This window comes from Pristis pectinata, chromosome 1 (genome assembly GCF_009764475.1).
Source record: "Pristis pectinata isolate sPriPec2 chromosome 1, sPriPec2.1.pri, whole genome shotgun sequence".
In the NCBI taxonomy this organism is placed as follows: Eukaryota; Metazoa; Chordata; class Chondrichthyes; order Rhinopristiformes; family Pristidae; genus Pristis; species Pristis pectinata.
In genome coordinates, this window is record NC_067405.1 from 12,472,700 (window position 1) to 12,493,748 (window position 21,049).

Genomic DNA, 21,049 nt, shown 5'->3' on the forward strand with positions numbered 1-21,049 from the left:
AGTCTCACTCCTGCCCTGTCCCCACAATTCTATGTCAGCTACCCGTCCAGTTCTCTTTCAAATGACGCATTGAATTCAACTATACTGTAGCTCTAAGTAGAATATTCCAAATTCTAACAAAATGCTGCATTAAAGGAAATATTCCCTCATGTTGCTTTTGATTCTTTCATCTATCAGTTTCATTCCATCTCCTCTGGAACTAAAGCCCTCCACCATTGAAAACAGCTACTCTTTACGTGTTTATGGAGAAGGGTCCTGACCTGAAATGTTGACCATCTGTTTTTCTCCACGGATGCTGTCTGGCCTGCTGAGTTTCTCAAGCATCTTGCTGTTTCTTCATCTACGTTCCAGCATCTGCAGTCCTTTGTTTCTCTACTCTTTATGTAGTCTGTTCAACCTGTTTATGATCTTACATTCCTCTGATCTCAACCTCGACATTGGGGATACTTCTTTTGCTTCCTCGCTGTTTCTGCAACTTAAAACTAATTTGGTTTCTCTCTCTTTTCAGCATTTTCTTGTTTTTATTTTACCTCAGATTTCCAGCATCTGCAGCTTTTTGATTTACACTTCCCTTCCATCTCTGTCCCGAGGACAACACCACCAGCTTCTACACAACCAAAGTCTCGTATCCATGGAATTATTCCAGTAAACCACTTCAGAACCCTCTCTGACACCTTCACATCTTTCCAAAGGTGTGGTGCCCAGAATTGGAGATAATACTCCAGCTGCTTTTGAACTACTGTATTGTAAAGGTTCAAGGTGACTTCCATGCTCTGGCATTTATCTATAAAGTCAAGAACCCCCATATATTTTTTAACCACTTTCTCAACCTGCCCTGCCACTTTCAGTAAGTTAACAGAATATTGCCTGGATACTAGGGCCTAAATTAGAGGGTGAGGTTGGGCAGTCCAGAGTTTTATTCCTTGGAATGTTGGAGACCAAGGGGTGACCTTATGGAGGTGTATAAAATGATGAGGGGCATAGATGGGGTGAATACATGCAGTCTTTTTCCCAGGGAAAGGGAACCAATGTTAAACACTGCACAAACTCTTCAAGAACCATTAACACTTGGAATCATCCAAACATTGTGAAGAGAGTTGTATAATTAAAAGTCTTTTTTCTTTTGGTTCTGTTTAAATTCATCCCCACTTTTTTCTTTGATTTATTCATTCATGGATGAGTGGTGAACATTGCCTGCCCATTTATTGCCCCTGAAATGAAGACAAGAGAGAATCACTTTGCTATGAGCCAGATGTAGAACACACGAGGTAAAGAAGATGGATTTCTTCAGGGCAGAGGTGAACCAAACATATTTTACAAACAGACTAGAAGCTTCCTCGCTATTTATTCCAGATTTATTTAGTTAAAGTCACTGGTTGCAATGATGGTATTTGAACTCTTTTTTCAGATCAATAGTCTGGGCCTCGGGATACTAATCAAGTAATTTAACCACTATGCCACCACACTCACTCTTCCCTATACTCCCTCTGCACATATTGATTTGCTGTGGTGATCACACTTCTAAAGTGCTTTGTCAACAGTAAAGGGCTTTGAAGCGACTTGAAAGAGATGTGAAAGTTGCTATCTGAATGCAAACCTTTTTGTTTCACTGCTCATTCAGAAGCGGTGACAAATGCCTCTGGGTCATTTGGAGACGTGCTGTTAACGTAAATATCCATACCAAATAGTTCACCAAAATCCACCCAGCTGGATGCTTACCTCTTCCTGAGATTTGCTCATTGTGTTGTGTTCCTGACCACTAAAGAGTAGATGACTAACAACATTTTTAACTAATCACGGTATGTAGTGCTTTTTGTTTCAATAACATGCACTTCCCTCCACAGATGCTGACCGACCCATTGAGTTCCTCCAGCTCTGTGTGTGCTGCTCCAGATTCGAGCATCTGCAGCCTCTTGTGTCTCTAAAGGCTTCTCCTATCTGTGTTCCTGTGTGTGTTTGGTCCTGGTGGGAATCTTGTAGTCAGTTCAACATCGAACACAGAACAGTACAGCACAGAACAGGCCCTTTGGCCCACAATGTTGTGCCAACATAGCTATTCCTTCCTACCTACAGAGTGCCCATATCCCTCCATTTTCCTCTCATTCATGTGCTCATCCAAGCCCCTCTTAAAAGCCCACGATGAATTTGCCTCCACCACCCTATCAGGCAACGCATTCCAGGCATCCACCACTCTCTCAGTAAAAAAGTACCCCTCACGTCTGTTCTGAACCTACCCCCTCTCACCTTAAATGCATGCCCTCTGGTATTGGATCGCTCAATAATGGGAAAAAGGTATTGCTTGTCCACCCTATCTATGCCCCTCATAATTTTATACACTTCCAACAGATCACCCCTCAGCCTCCACCGCTCCAGAGAAAAGAGCCCAAGTTTGTCCAGCCTCTCCTGATAGCACATGCCCTCTAATCCAGGCAGCATCCTGGTAAGCCTCCTCTGCACCCTCTCTAAAGCCTTGACATCCTTCCTATAGTGAGGTGACCAGAACTGCACGCAATACTCTAAATGCGACCTAACCAGAGTTCTATAGAGATGCATCATAACTTCTTGACTCCTGTACTCAATCCCCCAATTAATAAATGCAAGCATTCCATTAGCCTTATTAACCACCCTGTCTGCCTGTGCAGCCACTTTCAATGAGTCATGGACTTGCACCCCAATGTCTCTCTGCTCTTCAACACTGTTAAGGCCCTTAACAGTGAACTGCCTCTTGACATTAGTCCTACCAGGTGCAAAACATATTTATCCGGGTTAAACTCCATCTGCCATTTCTCTGCCCACATCTGCAGCTTATCTATATCAGGCTGTATCCGTCGCCAGTCTTCTACACTATTCACAACTCCACCAATCTTGGTATCGTCTGCAAACTTACTAACTTACAACCTTACTTACTTCAAAGTGCAGAGATTTTGTATCCCATTTCTTGTGATTCAGAGTATATAATAAAAGAAATATAATAATTTTACATCCTTGTCAGGTGTCACAAAAGTCCAAGTCCCGAACAGTATCTTTACACATCACACTTTTTTGGGCAAAAAATGAACACCAAGCATTGGATCCATTACTGAGCTCTTTAGCATTCTTGAGGGGAAGCACGTGATGAACTATTCAGCATAACCACTGGGTGCCTTGAAGGGGCTGACTCTTGTTCAAAGCTCTACTGTCCACATTTGTTAGCACTGAGCAGCACAGGTAATGGGACGAAACAGTGAGAAGGAGGTCTCATCTGACTTCGCAACCGTAATGATTACCGTCCCCAGGCATTCTTTATGGTGCACGCTTGTGACTCATGTGAACACTGCTAAATTTTGCTGCAGGACTCTTAAGCAGAAATTACGCCCTATATGAGCAACTGGCTGAAGCAATAAAATATCCATCCAGGATGCTTGAAAATTCAACATCCTTCAAACATAGGATCCAGTCTGTTTGCTTTTCGCTTCACTTCTCCCTTTGTCACACATGGGAAACAAACGGAAGGATCAATTTCCACCAAATGATATGCCATAGATTTTGTGGAATTAATCCTGGACCTTCTCAGTTAAATTTACTTTTATCATTCTGGATTTTTAAGTGGTTTTGTGATATTAATCTTAGCAATGTGATTTAGAAAACTATGGAGATTTAAGAAGAAAATGTAAAATATTTATACTTCTTTACTTGAACGACAGGAGGTCAGATGGAATTCTGCTTAAGGATGCATGGAGTTGGGGGTAGGGTATTAGCATGGATAGAGGATTGATTAACCAATAGAAGGCAGGGGGTTCAGATAAATGGGTGTTTCCCTGGTTGGCAATCAGTCGTGAGCAGGGTGCCACAGGGGTCGGTGCTGAGCCCGCAACTGTTCATGATATACATTAGTGATTTGGAAGAGGGGAACCGAGTGTCACACATCTAAGTTTGCTGATGACACTAAGTTGAGTGGAAAAGCAAATTGTGCAGAGGATGCGGAGAGTCTGCAGAGAGATCTAGATAGGTTAAGTGAGTGGGCAAGGGTCTGGCAGATGGAGTACTATGTTGGTAAATGCGAGGTCATCAACTTTGGAAGGAAAAATAGAAGACCAGATTATTATTTAAATGGTGAAAGATTGCAGCGTGCTGTTGTGCAGAAGGACTTGGGAGTGCTTGTACATGAATTGCAAAAGGTTGGTTTGCAGGTGCAACCGGTTATCAAGAAGGCAAATGGAATGTTGGCCTTCATTGCTGGAGGGATTGAATTTAAGAGCAGGGACGTTATGCTGCAACCGTACAGGGTACTGGTGAGGCTACACTTGGAGTACTGCGTGCAGTTTTGGTCTCCATGCTTGAGGAAAGATATACTGGCTTTGGAGGCAGTGCAGAGGAGGTTCACCAGGTTGATTCCGGAGATGTGGGGGTTAGCCTATGAGGAGAGATTGAGTTGCCTGGGACTATACTCACTAGAATTCAAAAGAATGAGAGGGGATCTTATAGAAACATATAAAAATATGAAAGGGATAGACAAGATAGAGGCAGGAACGTTATTTCCACTGGCAGGCGAGACTAGAACTAGGGGACATGGACTCAAAATTCAGGGGAATAGACTGAGGACAGAGATGAGGAGGAACTGCTTTTCCCAGAGAGTAGTGAATCTGTGGAATTCTCTGCCCAGAGAAGCAGTGGAGGCTACCTCATTAAATACATTTAAGACACAGTTAGATAGATTTTTGCATAGTAGGGGAATTAAGGGTTATGGGGAAAAGGTAGGTAGGTGGACCTGAGTCCACAGCCAGATCAGCCATGATCTTATTGAATGGTGGAGCAGAATTGATGGGCCAGATGGCCTCCTCCTACTCCTGTTTCTTCTGTAACTAAGTAACACACTCGTCACTTAGCCTTTGAAGCACCAATTTCATCCCCAGATGGTGAGGTTGAACTATATGAAAGATTCAGCATGTTGTTCTGCATATTTTGCATCGATTGAAATGGAATGAATTTCAGAGGCAGAGTACCATGTGATGATGATCCGATGCAGTGTGTTTAATGCTACCAACCAAAGATTAATTTCAGAACACGTACACTTTTATAGAGTTATAGAAAATCTATTAAACAGAAGGAGGCAATTCAGCTTCTTGTGTCAGCCAGTCTAAAGAGAGCTACTCAGCCTGATCCCACCTTCCAACACGAGGTCCATAGGCCTGGAGGTCATGGCTCCAAGTGCACATCCATTTAAATGTGATGGGGATTTCTGCTTCCATCATTCTTTCAGACACTAAGTTTCAGACTTTGAGCACCCTCTGGCTGAAAAACCTTTTCTTCATCTCTACTTAATTCTCCCTGCTAATTACTTTATGCCTCCTCACTTTTGACACCTCTTCCAAGGAATATAGGTTCTTCTTCTTAATTCTATCTCAGCCCCCTTAATTTTATGTAGCTCGATTAAATCTGCCTTCAACCTCCACTACTCCAGCCTATCTAATCTTTCCTTACAGGTAAGATTTTCCAGTTCTGACAGAATCTCCTTTGCATGGTCTCCAGTGCAATCTTTTGTTTAACAGTGACCAGAATCACGAGCACTTTTTAATTAGTTCCGTATACTTTCACAGCAAAGCCTCCTTCTGCTTACATTCTATGCCTCAACTGACAGAGGAAAGCACATTGTATGTCTTTTTAGCCACCTTATTGACCTGCCTTGTTATGTTTTAAGGGCCTGTGGACCTTTATCATGGTCCTTTTTATCCCTCCACACTGATCAATGTCCTGCCATTTATTGTATATTCCCCCACCCTGTTACACCTCCCCGAGTACATTCCCATACACTTCTCTCCATTAAATTCCAGTTGTCACTATTCTGCATTACTAATTTCCTGCAATCTAAATCTTTCCTCCTCAATCACATAATCACTTTTTGCTTCATTAGCAAATTTATTTATTGTTGTGCCTACAATTATATCTCTGTCATTAATATATGTTACATCAAAACAAGAGACCGAATATTGAGACGTGAGGAACCTCACTGCAGCAACATTCCAGTCCCAAAGATCCCAGCAACCATTATTCTTAGCTTTCTACCAGTGATACAATATTGGATCCAATCTGCCACTCTCCCTTGGATTTTTGCGCTATTATTTTTTTGACCAGTCTACCTAGGTAAGTCCTTGTCATAATCCTTTCTAAATTTCATGAGACTGTAGCAAACTCAATGCCCTATCCACCCTTCTTGTTAGTTCCTCAAAAATTCCAATTAACTCCCTCCCTGTAAATGTGTGGGTTTCCCCTGGGCGCCCCGGTTTCCTCCCACATCCCAAAGACCTGTGGGTTGGTGGGTTAATTAGCAGTTACAATTTGCGCCAGTGTGAAGGTGAGTGGTCGAATCTGGAGGAAGTTGTTGAGAATGTGGGGAGAATATAATAGGATTAGTATAAATGGGTGCTTAAAGATCAGTGAAGACCTAATGGTCTGAAGGTCCTATTTCCATGCTGTTTGAGCCTTATTGCTCTAAATTAGTTAGTCAGATCCTTACCAAATCTTTGAAGACACCCCCTGATTAATCTGTGTCTTTCTAAATAGTTTAGAATGAATGTATCTTGGTTTATCCATGTAACAAAATATGCTAATTTTTTGTAAGAAAGGCTTAAAAACAGTGAAAAAAACCTACAGGTTATTCATCAAAATTCACCATCAAAGGGCTAAAGTTGATAAGGATAGAAGCAGATGTTGTGCTATATGCTTTTCACCAGGCATACATATTTTTCCATCCTGATGAACCACATCTATGCTTATCTTGCATAATTCCACCCAATTTAAATGCTCCGTACATAGCTCTGTCCTCTAAAACTTCTCAAATATGCATTGATAAGACAGGCAGACTATTTTATGAAAAAATGTGAGTGAATGCTTTTGAAATACATCTTAACAAGACAAATCTTCAGGAATTTGATGAACTATTCAGATGGTTCCAATTTGCTGACGACCATATATTAATTTGGCCTTATTATTAACATGCAATATACTTTGCTTATTTTCAAAATTGCTTTTGTGATAAATCAATTTTTTGCATTAAATTCCCAATTTGCTGTGTTATTTCCCATGTTTAATTCAAATTATTGGCTAATTCGATTTCTTTAGCAGGAACAGATGTCACCGTGTCACTGCAAGATTGCATATTATTCTATTAGCTGAAGCTTACTAACCACACTCCTCACCTGTGGATTTTAATGAGGATTCCTGGACATTCTGCAGCTCTGCCACAACAGCAGCAGCAGGGGCCAGGACTAACAAACTACCCTAATCAGCTGATTTACAAGAGCAACTGAAACTGGGTATTGGAGCTCAGTTCTATTCTTTCAACACACTTCAGGTCAAGATGCACATTGGAAATTAATTCTGCACTGAACAGAATGTCATCTTGCATTTTATATGATGCCCTTCAGAAACACCAAACTCAGAAACACAGTGAACTCCAAGAAAGAAAGTAATAAATCTCAAGAAGATAAAACGAGGCTGGTGAAAGGGGCAGACATGTGTCAGATGAGAATTAATACAGAAAAATATTTCCATACTTTCTTAATTTCATATAACGTAGAAGCTTACATAGAACATAGAACACTACAGCACAGTACAGGTCCTTCGGCCCACAATGTTGTGCTGACTTTTTATCCTGCTCTAAGATCTATCTAACCCTTCCCTCCCACATAGTTCTCCATTTCTCTATCATTCATGTGTCGATCTAAGAGTCTCTTAAATGTCCCTAATGTACCTGCCCCCACAACCTCTGCTGGCAGTGCGTTCCACACACCCACCACTCTCTGTGTAAAAAACTTACACCTGACATCCCCCTTATAACTTCCTCCAATCACCTTAAAATTATTTCCCCCATATTAGTCATTGTTGCCCTGGGAAAAAGTCTCTGACTGTCCACTCGATCTATGCCTCTTATCATCTTGCACACCTCTATCAAGTCATCTCTCATTCTCCTTCTCTCCAAAGAGAAATGCCCAAGCTCAACCTATCCTCATAAGATATGCTCCCCAATCCAGGCAGCATCCTGGTAAATCTCCTCTGCACCCTCTCTAAAGCTTCCACATCCTCCCTATAATGAGGGGACCAGAACTGAACACAATACTCCAAGTGTGGTCTGACCAGAGTTCTATAGAGCTGCAACATCACCTCGCGGCTCTTGAACTCAATACCCCGACTAATGAAGACGAATTGAGTAGAAGTTTATCTTTCAAAAAATTCCCTGTAACCTATTCTCCCACATTCCTATGCTGCCCATCAAGCACCCATTTACACTGATCCCATTTTATTCTCCTCTTATTCCTTTCAACTCCACCGAGCATCTATCACTCACCTACACGATAGTGGCAACCTGCAATGGCCAATTAACCGACCAACCCCCACACCTTTGGGATGTGGGGGAAACTGGAGCATGCAGATAGTCACAGGGTGAATGCGCAAAGTCCACACAAACACCAACGGAGGTTCGGATTGAATCTGGGTCGCTGGAGCTGTGAGGCAGCAGCTCTTCAAACTATCCCACTATGTTGGCCTCATGCCGCCCATATGAACTGTTAAATTTTTATATTAAGAGAAGATAAGATATCTTTATCGGTCACATGTACATCGAAACACACAGTGAGATGCATCTTTTGCACTGAGTGTTCTGGGGGCAGCCCGTAAGTGTCGCCACACTTCCGGCGCTAACATAGCATGCCCACAACTTCCTAACCCGTACGTCTTTGGAATGTGGGAGGAGACTGGAGCACCTGGAGGAAACCCACGCAGACACAGGCAAAATAAACCAGCAGGTACAATTCTAAAAGGGATGCGGGTACAGCGAGGTCTTGTAGTGTGTGCATAACTTAGAGTCATAGAGTAATAGAGCAATAGAAACAAGCCCTTTGGCTCAACATCTCCATGCCAACCAAGGTGCCCACATAAGCTCATCCCATTTGCTCATATCTCTCAAAACCCTTCCTATCCATGCACTTATCCAAATGTCTTTTAAATGTTGTTATTGTACCCACCTCAATTACATTCTCTGGCAGCTTGTTCCATATACTCACCACTGTCTGTGTGAAGAAGTTAACCCTCAGGTCCCTTTAATGATAGATAGAAGTAGCAGGCAATAGGTGAGGTGGGGTGGAGGTGTTTGGCAGATGAGGGAGGAGAGAGTGGGAATAGTGCTAGAAGCTGGGCAGTGATAGGTGGAAGCGACAAAGGGCAGGTGATGGGAGAGGATGATGGAGTGGAGCACGCAAACAAGGGAGGGAGGTGGTGAGAGCAGGTAAGAGTAGTCAGGGAGGGGACCTACTGGCGCAATTCCCATTCTCCCCTCCCCCATCTGCCAGTCTTGCTCCACCCCTTCCCTCCACCTCTTTATACTGGCTATCTCTCCTGTAACTTTCAGTCCAGATAAAGAGTCTCGACCTGAAAGATCGACTGTCCATTTTCCTCCATAGATGCTCCCTGGCCTGCTGAGTTCCTCCAGCATTTTGTGTGTTGCTCCAGATTCCAGCCCCCTGTGTCTCCAAATTCTTACACCTCATCTGATTCATGGCCACCTCAGTTTTACACTATCAGAAATATCCCCTTCCTTCTCGCTCACCCTTTGAGCAGCATTATGTTTTTTTTGTATCTTCGTTAGGAGTTTGAGGAGATTTGGAATTTCACCAAAGACTCTTACAAGTTTCTGTAGATGTACGGTGGAGATCATTATCATGGAGGAGGTACAGGAGCCTGAAGACCCACACTCAATGATTCAGAAACAGCTTCTTCCCCTCTGCCATCAGATTTCTGAACGGTCCATGAACACTACCTTGTTGTTTCTTTATTTTTTGCACCATTTATTTATTTATAGTAACTTTGTGTCTTTGCACTGCACTACTGCTGCAAAACAAATTTCACATCATATGAGTCAGTGGCAATAAATCTGATTCTGATTCTGACAAAAGGTCTCCAACCTGAAATGTTAACTCTGTTTATCGCCCCTTGGATGCAGCTTGATGTGCTAAGTATTTCTAGCATTTTCTGTTTTTGATTTAAATTTCCAGCATCTGCAGATTTTCGCTGATTAATTTTTACACAGAGAGTGGTGGGTGCCTGGAATGTGCTGTCAGAAGTGGTGGTGGAGGCAAATACGATAGACGTGTTTAAGGGGCTCTTAGATAGGCACATGAATATGCAGAGAATGGAGGGATATGGACATTGTGTAGGCAGAAGGGATTAGTTGAGTTCGGCATTTAATTACTAGTTTAATTAGTTCGGCATAACATCGTGGGGCAAGGGCATGTTCCTGTGCTCTGCTGTTCTATTTAATTCAACTCTGTGTAGGTTAGCCAAAGTCAAAAATGTACATTTAAATAGTAACACACTGTACGTTAAGCTGGCAATGGTGATAACTCAGCCGTCTGCCAATCCAAATATATTCTGAATCATCTTCAGTTCCATCCCATGAAGAAAAGCAGTTTTGCCGGAATTGAAGGGTCAATCACAGGATTTGGAATCACAGATTACTTAAGGGGAGCCTGAGTTATAGAGGGTGATTGGGCAGGCGAGGACTTTACTCCTTGGAACATTGGAGATTGATGTGTGACCTTATAGATGTGTATAAAATCATGACAAACATCAGTAGGGTGAATGCACATGGTCTTTTTCCCAAGCAAGGGGAACTAAAAACTAGAGGGCATAGGTTTCAGATGAGAGGTGAAAGGTTTAAAAGAGACCTGATGGGCAACTCCTTCTCGCAGAGGGTGGTGCATATATGGAATAAGGAAATGGCTGAGGCAGTTAAAATAATAACATTCAAAAGGCATTTGGATAAGTACATGGATAGGAGGCGTTTAGAGGGATGTGGGCCAAATGAGGGCAAATGGGACTAGCTTGGTGGGCACCATGGTCAGCTTGGACGAGTTGGGCTGAAGGGTCTGTTGTATTACTCAATGACTCTAAGGAGAAAGCACTCCAGCTATATTAGGGTGGTGAAGAATCACAGTTATTTATGAAGTGCCATCAGTAAATTGCTTGGTTGAACACGATGACACCAAATGTATCACAATGTTAAGTACGGCTAGATCACAACAAAAACTACAGTGACTTCATATTTTACTCAACAGCAAAATATGTTAAGTGAGACTATTGTGTTACATCACAAAAGGGCAAGAAATAAATGAAACAAATGATCAATAATTGTACAAGTCTGGAACAAAATGTGAATTCTCTGATCTTGTGCAAAACCTGAAAATGCAGATCATTGAAGGGTATATATCAAGGCAACTTTAACAGAAAGCCCTTGAGAAGAGTATCAAACTGATGAAGATGCTTGAGTCTGTAACATTCAGAGGATAATATTGTCAATGCAGAAAGACTTCAAATTACTTCAGTGAGCAGAATCAGAGGAGAAAATAAACATCAGAACAGAATCTCTCATTTAAAGCCATCAGCAAGAAATAATGGCCAGCATCAGCAAGTTAAGCAGAATTCAGTTCAGAAACATTACCTCAGATTTTGTGTTAGTGGGTATTGAACTGTCATCGCAAAGTCAGTTACAGACACATGATAAATATTGCGCATAAATGCAATTTAGTAACTGTGAAAGCTAAACAATTGTTAAGGGAATAGGCATATAGTTCACAGGAATAAATTGCTTGGCTGAACACAATAACAACAAATACATCACAATGTTAAATATGCAAGGATCAATACAAATACTAGGGTTATCAAAGGGCATAGGTAAGTGCTAGTGATGATTTTGCAAATCTACATTTCCAGTATCATTTGCTTGTGATTATTGATGACCTCAGCAGATTCCTCCTGTAAGAACCATCCATGAAAGCTCCTGTCTCAAAGGCTAATCATTGCACTACTTGGTGTTCCACAGACAGGGAGGATGCACCATCATTCAAAAGGAAGTATACGATCTATTTAGGCTTCACACCATACTGACCACATGCCAGTGGTGAAATGAAGAGAATGATGCAAATATTAACGGAAAACATCTGCACTGGTCGTGCTGAGGGGAAATCATGGTCGCAAGAACTTTATCACTTCTTCTGAAACTGGAAACACCAGTTGCAATTGACAATCAGAGGACTGCCGGTTATACGTACAGGTCTTCCCACATCAACTCAAGAAAACAGCACAAGTGCAAATGTAGTGACACACATGAGTCGGTGATCTATATCATTACACCTGAGACTGCAGTAATTGTGAAATGCAATAATCTTGAGGGTAAGCAACTTCATATGCTGTGGAGTTATCTGAAAAGATTATCACAAAAGGAATCTATGATCACGGCATTACATAGTTCGCACAGCATCACACAAAATGTTTCATTGTAAAAGGGTAAAGCCTTCATTATTCATATGTGTGCCTTGTTTAAATAAAAAAGTGTTTCATAGTGAATTAAAAGGCCAGACCTTACTTAGACACTGCTGGAATGTCCACCAGTGAAGTCAGTCATAGAATCTTCCCTCAGATATCTCAATGTTCTAATTAATGCTACATTCTCTCTTTGGTTTAAGTGGTAAGGGCCACTTGTTCTGTTGTTTTGCTTGGAACCTTAATCGCGCAGTAACTGCTCATTGCTCAGAAAAGTGCAATGTCCCCTTCTGGCTTCTCCAGGGTCTGTGAGTCTCCCACTGAGGACTGTTGCTTTATGAACTTCCACCATGCTGAGTGATTGTGCAAATCTTGGCACGTATAAGACCATAAGATCTAGGAATAGGTGTAGGCCATTCAGTTCTCTTGAGCCTGCACTGCCATTCAATAGCATAATGGCTGATCCAACATTCGTTGTCCATTTTCCAGCCCTTTTCCCATAACCCTCATTGACTAGAAAGCTATTGATTTCAGCCTCAAAGACACATGAGGATAGTCCCACAGTATTTGTGGCAAGGAATTTCAAAGACTCACAAACTCCTGAGAGAAGAAATTCTTTCTGATGTCAGTCTTAAATGAGTTCCCTGTCATTCTGACACTGTGCATCTGGTTCTGGAAACCCTCTCAGTATAAGTTTCAACAAATTTGTCTCTAATTCATCTGATGAGTAGAGTCCTAACCTGTTTCACTTTTCACCATAGGACAACACTTTCATACCCAGGATTACAACAAACAACCAGGATAAGGTGGTACAATCAAGTAGAGTTTGTGACAATCAAATTTTTGTTTTAAACAAAGAAAGTTCATGACTAACTTAGGCAACTTACAAGGGTTGCAGACAGGATTAATTCTCTGAATACATTTGAGAAGAGATTGTTTCAAGTGCTCACCAGGATGAGTTATATTTAAAACCATCCAAAATTACAGAGCAGTATAAGTATTATCAATATTTAAATGGAAAGGAGAGCTTGCAAAGAAACAGTGAACAAAAGCAATAGAAACACTGAAAATAGCAGAATAAGGCCATTCATGGATGGCTAATCATTTTTCTCAATACCATATTACCAGTTTCTCCCCATGCTCTTTGATACCTTTTGCATCTGGATTATCTGTGCATATGGGGACAGGTTCCTTCAAATGATTGGCAGATTAGGCTGAGAATCAGAGTTAGAGAAATACTTGTGAGTGTAAATTGCAGAGACGGTGAATAGTTAAAGGTCATTAGAGTATAGAGGTCATCAGTGCATATTTTTTGTGGTATTTTGCATCATATATCTTGTTTTTTAATGATATCTTTTGTTATATTATTTGCAGTGTGTTTATTCATATTACTTTATTTGAGACATTGTAAGAAACCTTTAAAAGGATGCTTTGTAATCCTTGACTAGTTTTACTGCACTTGGCCAAACTCAGAAGACTGCTGTCAGTGAGATCTACATACACTTGTAAATTAAATCATTGACTGAGTCATAGGATTGGCTTAACGTCAGAGGAAGCTCTACAAAAAATAAATGGGAGGAGTGGTTTAGCTTCTTTTCAAAGTTAATTGATACTCTCTGCAATTATTTTATGATTGTGAGCACTCAGCAGAGGAAGTGAGAATGGTTAATTGGCATAATCTCAGAATCATAGATGCAGGCTATCAGTGTACAGTCTTCCCCTTACCTCTGGAATATTTATAATATTTGAGTTAAAAACACAGAAAATTCTGGAAAAACTTGGAAGTTCAGGAGGCATCTATGGAAGGAGAAACAATTAATATTTCAGATCTGGGACCCTGCACCAGAACCGAAGGTTCCTGCATCAGAACCAAAGGTTTTGGTTTAGAAACATTAACTGTTCCTCTTTCAATAAGTGGGGCCTGACCTGTTGAGTGTTTCCAGCATTTTCTGTTTTATTTCAGTTTTGCAGCATCTGCAATTTTGTTTTGTTTTCTTCTGTAATGGTCGATGGATCCATTATGAATTGAGCTTGGTAAAATGCAATTGTAATTCTTTATCTGTGGCAGTGCATGGTGTAAAAGCGCAAATCCCAGCCAAATCAGCCACAGGCTGCTTAAAATGGGAAAATTCATACAGATATAGGAAGCTTTTCTTCTTGGGAGTGAATTGGAGGATATAGTCACAAGACATCAATTTGCATTTATATAGACCCTTCAACATTGTCTTTTTTAGGATTGAAAGTTTTGTCATGTTGGGCATTGCTAAGAGTTTTCAATGACATTTCTTGCAATCTATCGACTGAAGAAATTCAACACATTGGTTTCGAATTCAGAGCTTCGCTTTGTTCTGAAGGCAATGAATTTCTGGCACAATAGTGTCAGATGGGTGAGTCACAGTAATTTCTATTCTGGTATAAAGTTCAAAATGCTAATGTGTAAACATCAACGTACTGAATAATTTTTTCAAAGTTCAGGATCTGGAGAAATTGGAGAAAGTCGTTCAATCACTCAGGCCTGCGATTCCTGCAATGTATACGAAGGTGTACCTTGGATACCGGTAGAGCGTTGCTACGTTCTACTGACAATAGCAGTTTCAAGACATAGGTGCTTCAAACAGGTATGTCATCAAAGACTTACAAATTTCGACAGATGTACAGTGGAGAGCATTCATACAGGTTGTGTCACAGCCTGGTATGGGCCCTCCAATGTACAGGATTACAAGAGGCTGCAGAGGGTTGTAGACTTATCCAGCTCCATCACGAGCACAGCCCTCCCCACCATTGAAGACATCTTCAAGGGGTTGTGCCTCAAGAAGGTGGTATCCGTCATTAAGGACCCTCACCATTCAGGATATGCTCTGTCCTCGTTACTACCTTCAGGGAGGAGGTACAGGAGCCTGAAGACCCAAACTCAATGATTCAGGAACAGCTTCTTCTCCTCCGCCATCAGATTTCTGAATGATCCATGAACGCATGAACACTATCTCATTATTTTTTTTTGCACTATTTATTCATTTTTGTAATTTATAGATTTTTATGCCTTTGCACTGTACTGCTGCCGCAAAACAACAAATTTCACGTCATATAAGACAGTGATAATAAATCTGATTCTGATACTGAAACAAGGGTATTTATTCTAACTCTAACAATGGAGATCTCACGACAAATGGTGCTGAACATATGCATGCATATATCACTTTCGCTAACCACATTCTATTTACACATCCAAATGCAAAGATACAAGAACATGACATTGTGACTGAAATTCATGCAACTCCATCCACATGTTTTTATATCCTTATCCAGCACAAATCTATTTATCCTATATTCAAAGTTATTAATTTTAATTAAAGTTTGCATTACTTTTGTTGCAGAAACAGCGTCAGCCGCTCTCTCACTCTCTCTAATATCTTTGAAAAGTTGTCAGTAATTTGAACTAACAACAAAAGTACTTTCTTAGATAAGAGTTTATAGAGTTTAGCCAGCAGTTTTCTGACTGTGACCTGTTCCCACAGAAACAGCATCTGGCGAGTTCCAAACCAATCAAATTTGCAGCTCTAAGAGCTGCCAGTCACATGACACGATCCTTAAAGTGGCAGAGCCTTAAAATAGCAAATGGTTGTCAACAGCCACTTTTACATATTACATATATGTTAGAGATGGTTCCATAGTTCTCTGATTCCTTGCATGAGGAAATATTTGCTTGCTTCCTCCAATGATTTTGGAGCTTGACTTAGACTCTTGCAGCAGAATAATACTTTTCTGGCAACCTTCATCAATTTGATAAAAACCTCAATTAATTCACCTTTAACCTTCAGTATTCTAGTTTCATTACATTATTGCAGCATCTACTAAAAACTGACAGCGCTCCATAAAATCTAACCCCCTGCCTTCCCCTCACTATGCCCATTAGACTCTGCAAGACAAAAAAACTGTCCTCAATCACTGGTGACAAAAAATATAGGGCTGTGTGTTGAACTCTCATTCTGAATTTTAACTTCATTGATTAAACTAAATTTCAGAAAAGACATACAACATGCAGATGGATCTATATTGAACATTCAGTGCAAGTAGCTGAGATTGTAAGTCTATCCCTATCTAGCTGTTCAGTATACTGACTGCTGATCATTCTGGTCTGTGTGTTGTAACTAAGAGATGAATGATACAAATTTTATTGCATAAAAAACTTCATTAGTTAAAACTCTCCTCATCATTTGTTCCTAATGAGCTTTATAATTTACATCTCAGAGGCTATCGATATGCTTGAGACATGTACTCACCAGGAGTATTTAAAAGGCGTGACCTTCTGCAGTGATAAGACACCTCCTGCTCACAGTAATCCATGTTGTTAATCATAGCCTGGAGTTGTTCTCTGTTAGCAGTGTAACTCAAGTGCACAAGCTGAGGTTTGCTCGAACTGGAACCCTGGACTTTGGTGAGCTCTGTGTTATTGTGCTGAATTACTGTCCACGTCTTGTCTTCTGTCAAAAGAGTGAAACAACATATAAACAAAACACAAGGCAAAAGAACAATCCCACTATGATTCAAGACACATGAGATTCTGCAAATACTGGAATCTGGAGCAACACACATAAAATGCTGGAGGAACTCAGCAGGTCAGGCAGCATCTATGGAGGGAAATAAACAGTTGACGTTTCCAGTCGAGACCCTTCATGAAGGATTTTGACTGGAAACATTGACTGTTTATTTCCCTCCATAGATGCTGCCTGACCTGCTGGGTTCCTCCAGCATTTTGTGAGTGTTGCTCCATGATGATCCAACACAGTATAACCAACAACATGATGTATAGTCCGAAGTTGTCAAAGAAATTCTTAAACCTTCTCCGTCTTTTCTACACAACAATATACTTAGATATTAAAGTCACAAGCTCATCCAATGTTACTTTTTTGAACAAATACTTACTGCTTCGAAGGACAGAATATATTATTTGCACAATGAAGCAGATAGTGTTGATGCTATATTGAGAAGGATCTTCAATAAGCAGTCAGCAATGCTTGATTTATACAGGTCAAAAAAATGAAGTAACCATAACTTCTGTGTTTGGTATTATTCACATTAATTTATCTCCTTCACAAAGTAAATACTGTACATCAGTCAATTGCCATTTTTATGTGAATGATATTTTCCATTTTCAGCATTACAACACTGAGATTGTAAGTAGACTTCTACTTTAAGGAAAGAAAAAGCAATAATAGATTTTTTTTGCTTTAACGCAGCATCCTGATTTGGAAATACATCACTATTTCTACTTCACTGATGCATCTCAACTTCTTCCCAACTGGAGCATCTTCACCAGATCGATTGCAGTGATTCAAGCTGATGCCTCACCACAAACTTCTTAAGACAATTAGGGATGGGCAATAAATGCAATACTGCATTCGAAAAAAGCAAGTAATTGAAAATTTCTGAAGAAATAGAGGTTAACAGAATGACTCTTCTCCAGTACACTAACGTCTGATTTTCATTTGAAATGATGGCTTGTTTAACAGCCAAATTAGTCGGACAAATGAATAAATACAGAATGGTAACATAGTTGTTATGTTACTGATCTACTATCCAAAGACCTGGACAATTGATTTAGAAATACAAATGCAAATCTCACCTTAGCAACTGGACCATATAGATGTTTTACTGCTATTAATTTCCCTTTATAGCCTGGCAATCCAAACCTTTAGCCTTTGGCTGTTAAGCAAGTAGCTATAGTGCAATTTAGATACAATGACCACCGATCTGTAGAACTAAGATGGCGGTTAAGAAATGGTCAGTTTATATGCTTCAGTAAGCTTCATTAACACAATTTTCTCCTTTTAGATGCTTCGTATACTTCGGAGAACTTTTGCATGGTTAGTTTGGCACAGGGAAATGTCTGAAGATAAATTGTCCTTTTGGAAGCTGTAGATTGTCATGGAACAGCACACATTTATAATTAAAATTTCACTGACTGGAATCAGAAGATTGATAAAATGACTAAATTTAACAAGTTGTACTACTCTGTGGAAAAATAATGCATTAAATATAAGGGTTGGTTGTTAATCTATCTTTGGAGTTATATGATGTCAACAATCATGTCAAGGGAGCAAGAAAAAGATCCAAAAAATGTTGGCAATGTAGAAATGTAAACAAGTTGAACTCTGCCTCTGAAATTTGGTTCAAATAACCTCAGATAAGAGGGGACCAAATTGTCAAATTGTGCTGATGCAGAAAGAGTCCATTCAGCCTTTAGACTCCATGCCAGCTTCTAGTGAAGCAATCCCATCAGTCCAATTTCCCTGCTCACGTAAATTACTCTTTCTCTCATGCTCATTCAATTCTTTTCTGAAGACACTAATTGATTCTGTGTCCATCATTCTTCCAACTTGTGAATTGAAAGTCCTACCTATTCTCTGACTAAAAATGCTTTTATTTTGCTCCAAACAGTTCTTGCACCTTTAGCCCAAGATTTTTAATCTGTATCCATTTATCATTGAACGTTCCTGAAATTGGAATAGCTTGTCTTCAACTCCCCTATCTAAAGTATTTATAGGGTCTTTAGTCATTCTGATTTCGAAAGCAAATAACAATAGTGAAACTATCAGTGCAACTTTCTTTATTAAAGGCAGCAATTCTCAACTAAATAGAGATGCATGGTACAACAATATACAAAAAATGATGCACTGTTTTTAAAGGTAACACAGTCTTTATATACATGAAATTTACAAAACAAGTCTCCTCTCATCTTTCTGTGTTACCAGGAAAACAATCCAATGTTCCCCTAACCAAACAGGTAGAATCCCTTATCCCCGGAATCATTCTACCAAATCTTTGCTGCAACTTACCTGGGATGTCCACAACTCTCCTGAAGACTCTTGACCAGAATTGGTCACAATACTCTAATATGATGCTGTATAGGCTTAACGTAACTTCCATTCTTTTCTATGCTGTGGCTCTGTTTATATAACTCAGGTGTCCTTCTGCTTTGCTACTGACCAGTGGCTCTGACATCCACCATCAAGAAGTGCTTTGAGACGCTGGTCATGGCACGCATCAACTCCAGCCTCCCAGACAATCTTGAACCACTGCAATTTGTCTATCGCCAAAAAAGGTCTACAGTGGATGCCATCTCCCTGGCTCTACACTCAGCTCTGGAGCATCTGGACAGTAAAGACACCTACATTAGACTATTGTTTATTGACTACAGCTCTGCCTTCAATACAATAATCCCAAGCAAACCAAACTCCGAGACCTAGGACTCAACACCTCCCTCTGTAACTGGATCCTTGACTTTCTAACCAACAGACTGCAATCAATGAGGATAGGCAGCAATACCTCCAGCACAATTTTTCTTAACACTGGTGCCCCACAAGGCTGCGTCCTCAGCCCTCTACTCTACTCCCTATACACTCATGACTGTGTGGCCAGATTCTGCTCTAACTCCATCTACAAGTTTGCAGATGATACCACCGTTGTAGGCCGTATCTCAAACAGCAATGAGTCAGAGTACAGGAAGGAGATAGAGAGCTTAGTGACATGGTGTCATGACAAAACCTTTCCCTCAATGTCAACAGAACAAAAGAGCTGGTCATTGACTTCAGGAAAGGGGGCAGTGTACATGCACCTGTCTACATCAATGGTGCTGAGGTCAAGAGGGTTGAAAGCTTCAAGTTCCTGGGAGTGAACATCACTAACGGCCTGTCCTGGTCAAATCATGTGGATGCCACAGCCAAGAAAGCTCACCAGCACCTCTACTTTCTCAGGAGGCTAAAGAAATTCAGTTTGTCCCCTTTGACACTCACCAACTTTTATCGATGCACCATAGAAAGCATCCTATCTGGATGCATCATGGCTTGGTACGGCAACTGCTCTGCCCAGGACTGCAAGAAACTGCAAAGACTTGTGGGCACAGCCCGGTGCATCATGGACACTAGCTTCCCCTCCTTGGACTCTGTCTTTACCTCTTGCTGCCTTGGTGAAGCAGCCAGCATAATCAAAGACCCCACCCACCCAAGTCATTCTCTTTTCTCTCCTCTTCCATCAGGTAGAAGATACAGGAGCCTGAGGGCACATACCACCAGACTTAAGGACAGCTTCTACCCCACAGTGATAAGACTATTGAACGGTTCCCTTATACAATGAGATGGACTATGACCTCACAATCTACCTTGTTGTGACCTTGCACCTTATTGCACTGCACTTTCTCTGTCGCTGTGACACTTTACTCAGTACTGTTATTGTTTTTACCTGTACTACTTCAATGCACTCCGTACTAATGCAATGTAACTGCACTGTGTAATGAATTGACCTGTACGATCGGTATGCAAGACAAGTTTTTCACTGTACCTTGGTACAAGTGACAATAAAACCAATACCAATACTTTCTCAACTTGTTCTTTCACTTCTTGTGCAAATGTACACCCTGGTCCATCTCTTCCTATACATCCTTTAAAAACATGTTATTTGGTTTATATTGTTTCTCTTTATTCTTTCTTCCAAAGTGCATAATTTTCCAATACTCTGTATTAGATTTTGTCTGCTACTTGTCTGCCCATTCAGTCAAATCAACCATGTCTTCTCACAGTCTATTAGCATCCTCTTCACTGTTTACCACACTTAAAAGCCTTGTGTCATCTGTAAAATTATAATGGATGAATTTCATCCACAATTGATTCAAGAAAATTACCAGTAAGAGCTCAGTGATTCCCTCTGATAGTGTGAACCTGCTGTTCTAGCACAGTCTGTTCCATATTCTACTATCACAGCT

The 21,049-nt window shown here is 40.6% G+C and overlaps 1 protein-coding gene across 3 annotated transcripts in view; it reads right to left on the bottom strand.

Moving 5' to 3' along the window:
* Positions 1 to 21,049, bottom strand: part of LOC127572752 (contactin-associated protein-like 5) — a 1,205,714-nt gene that overhangs the window by 457,055 nt on the left and 727,610 nt on the right. For 2 of the 3 annotated variants that reach the window (XM_052020369.1, XM_052020350.1), the window contains exon 13: positions 16,572 to 16,772. In XM_052020369.1, coding sequence (XP_051876329.1) covers positions 16,572 to 16,772 — 201 coding nt within the window. The remainder of the gene's footprint in view (positions 1 to 16,571; positions 16,773 to 21,049) is intronic. The other variant, XM_052020359.1, reaches the window with a different exon arrangement.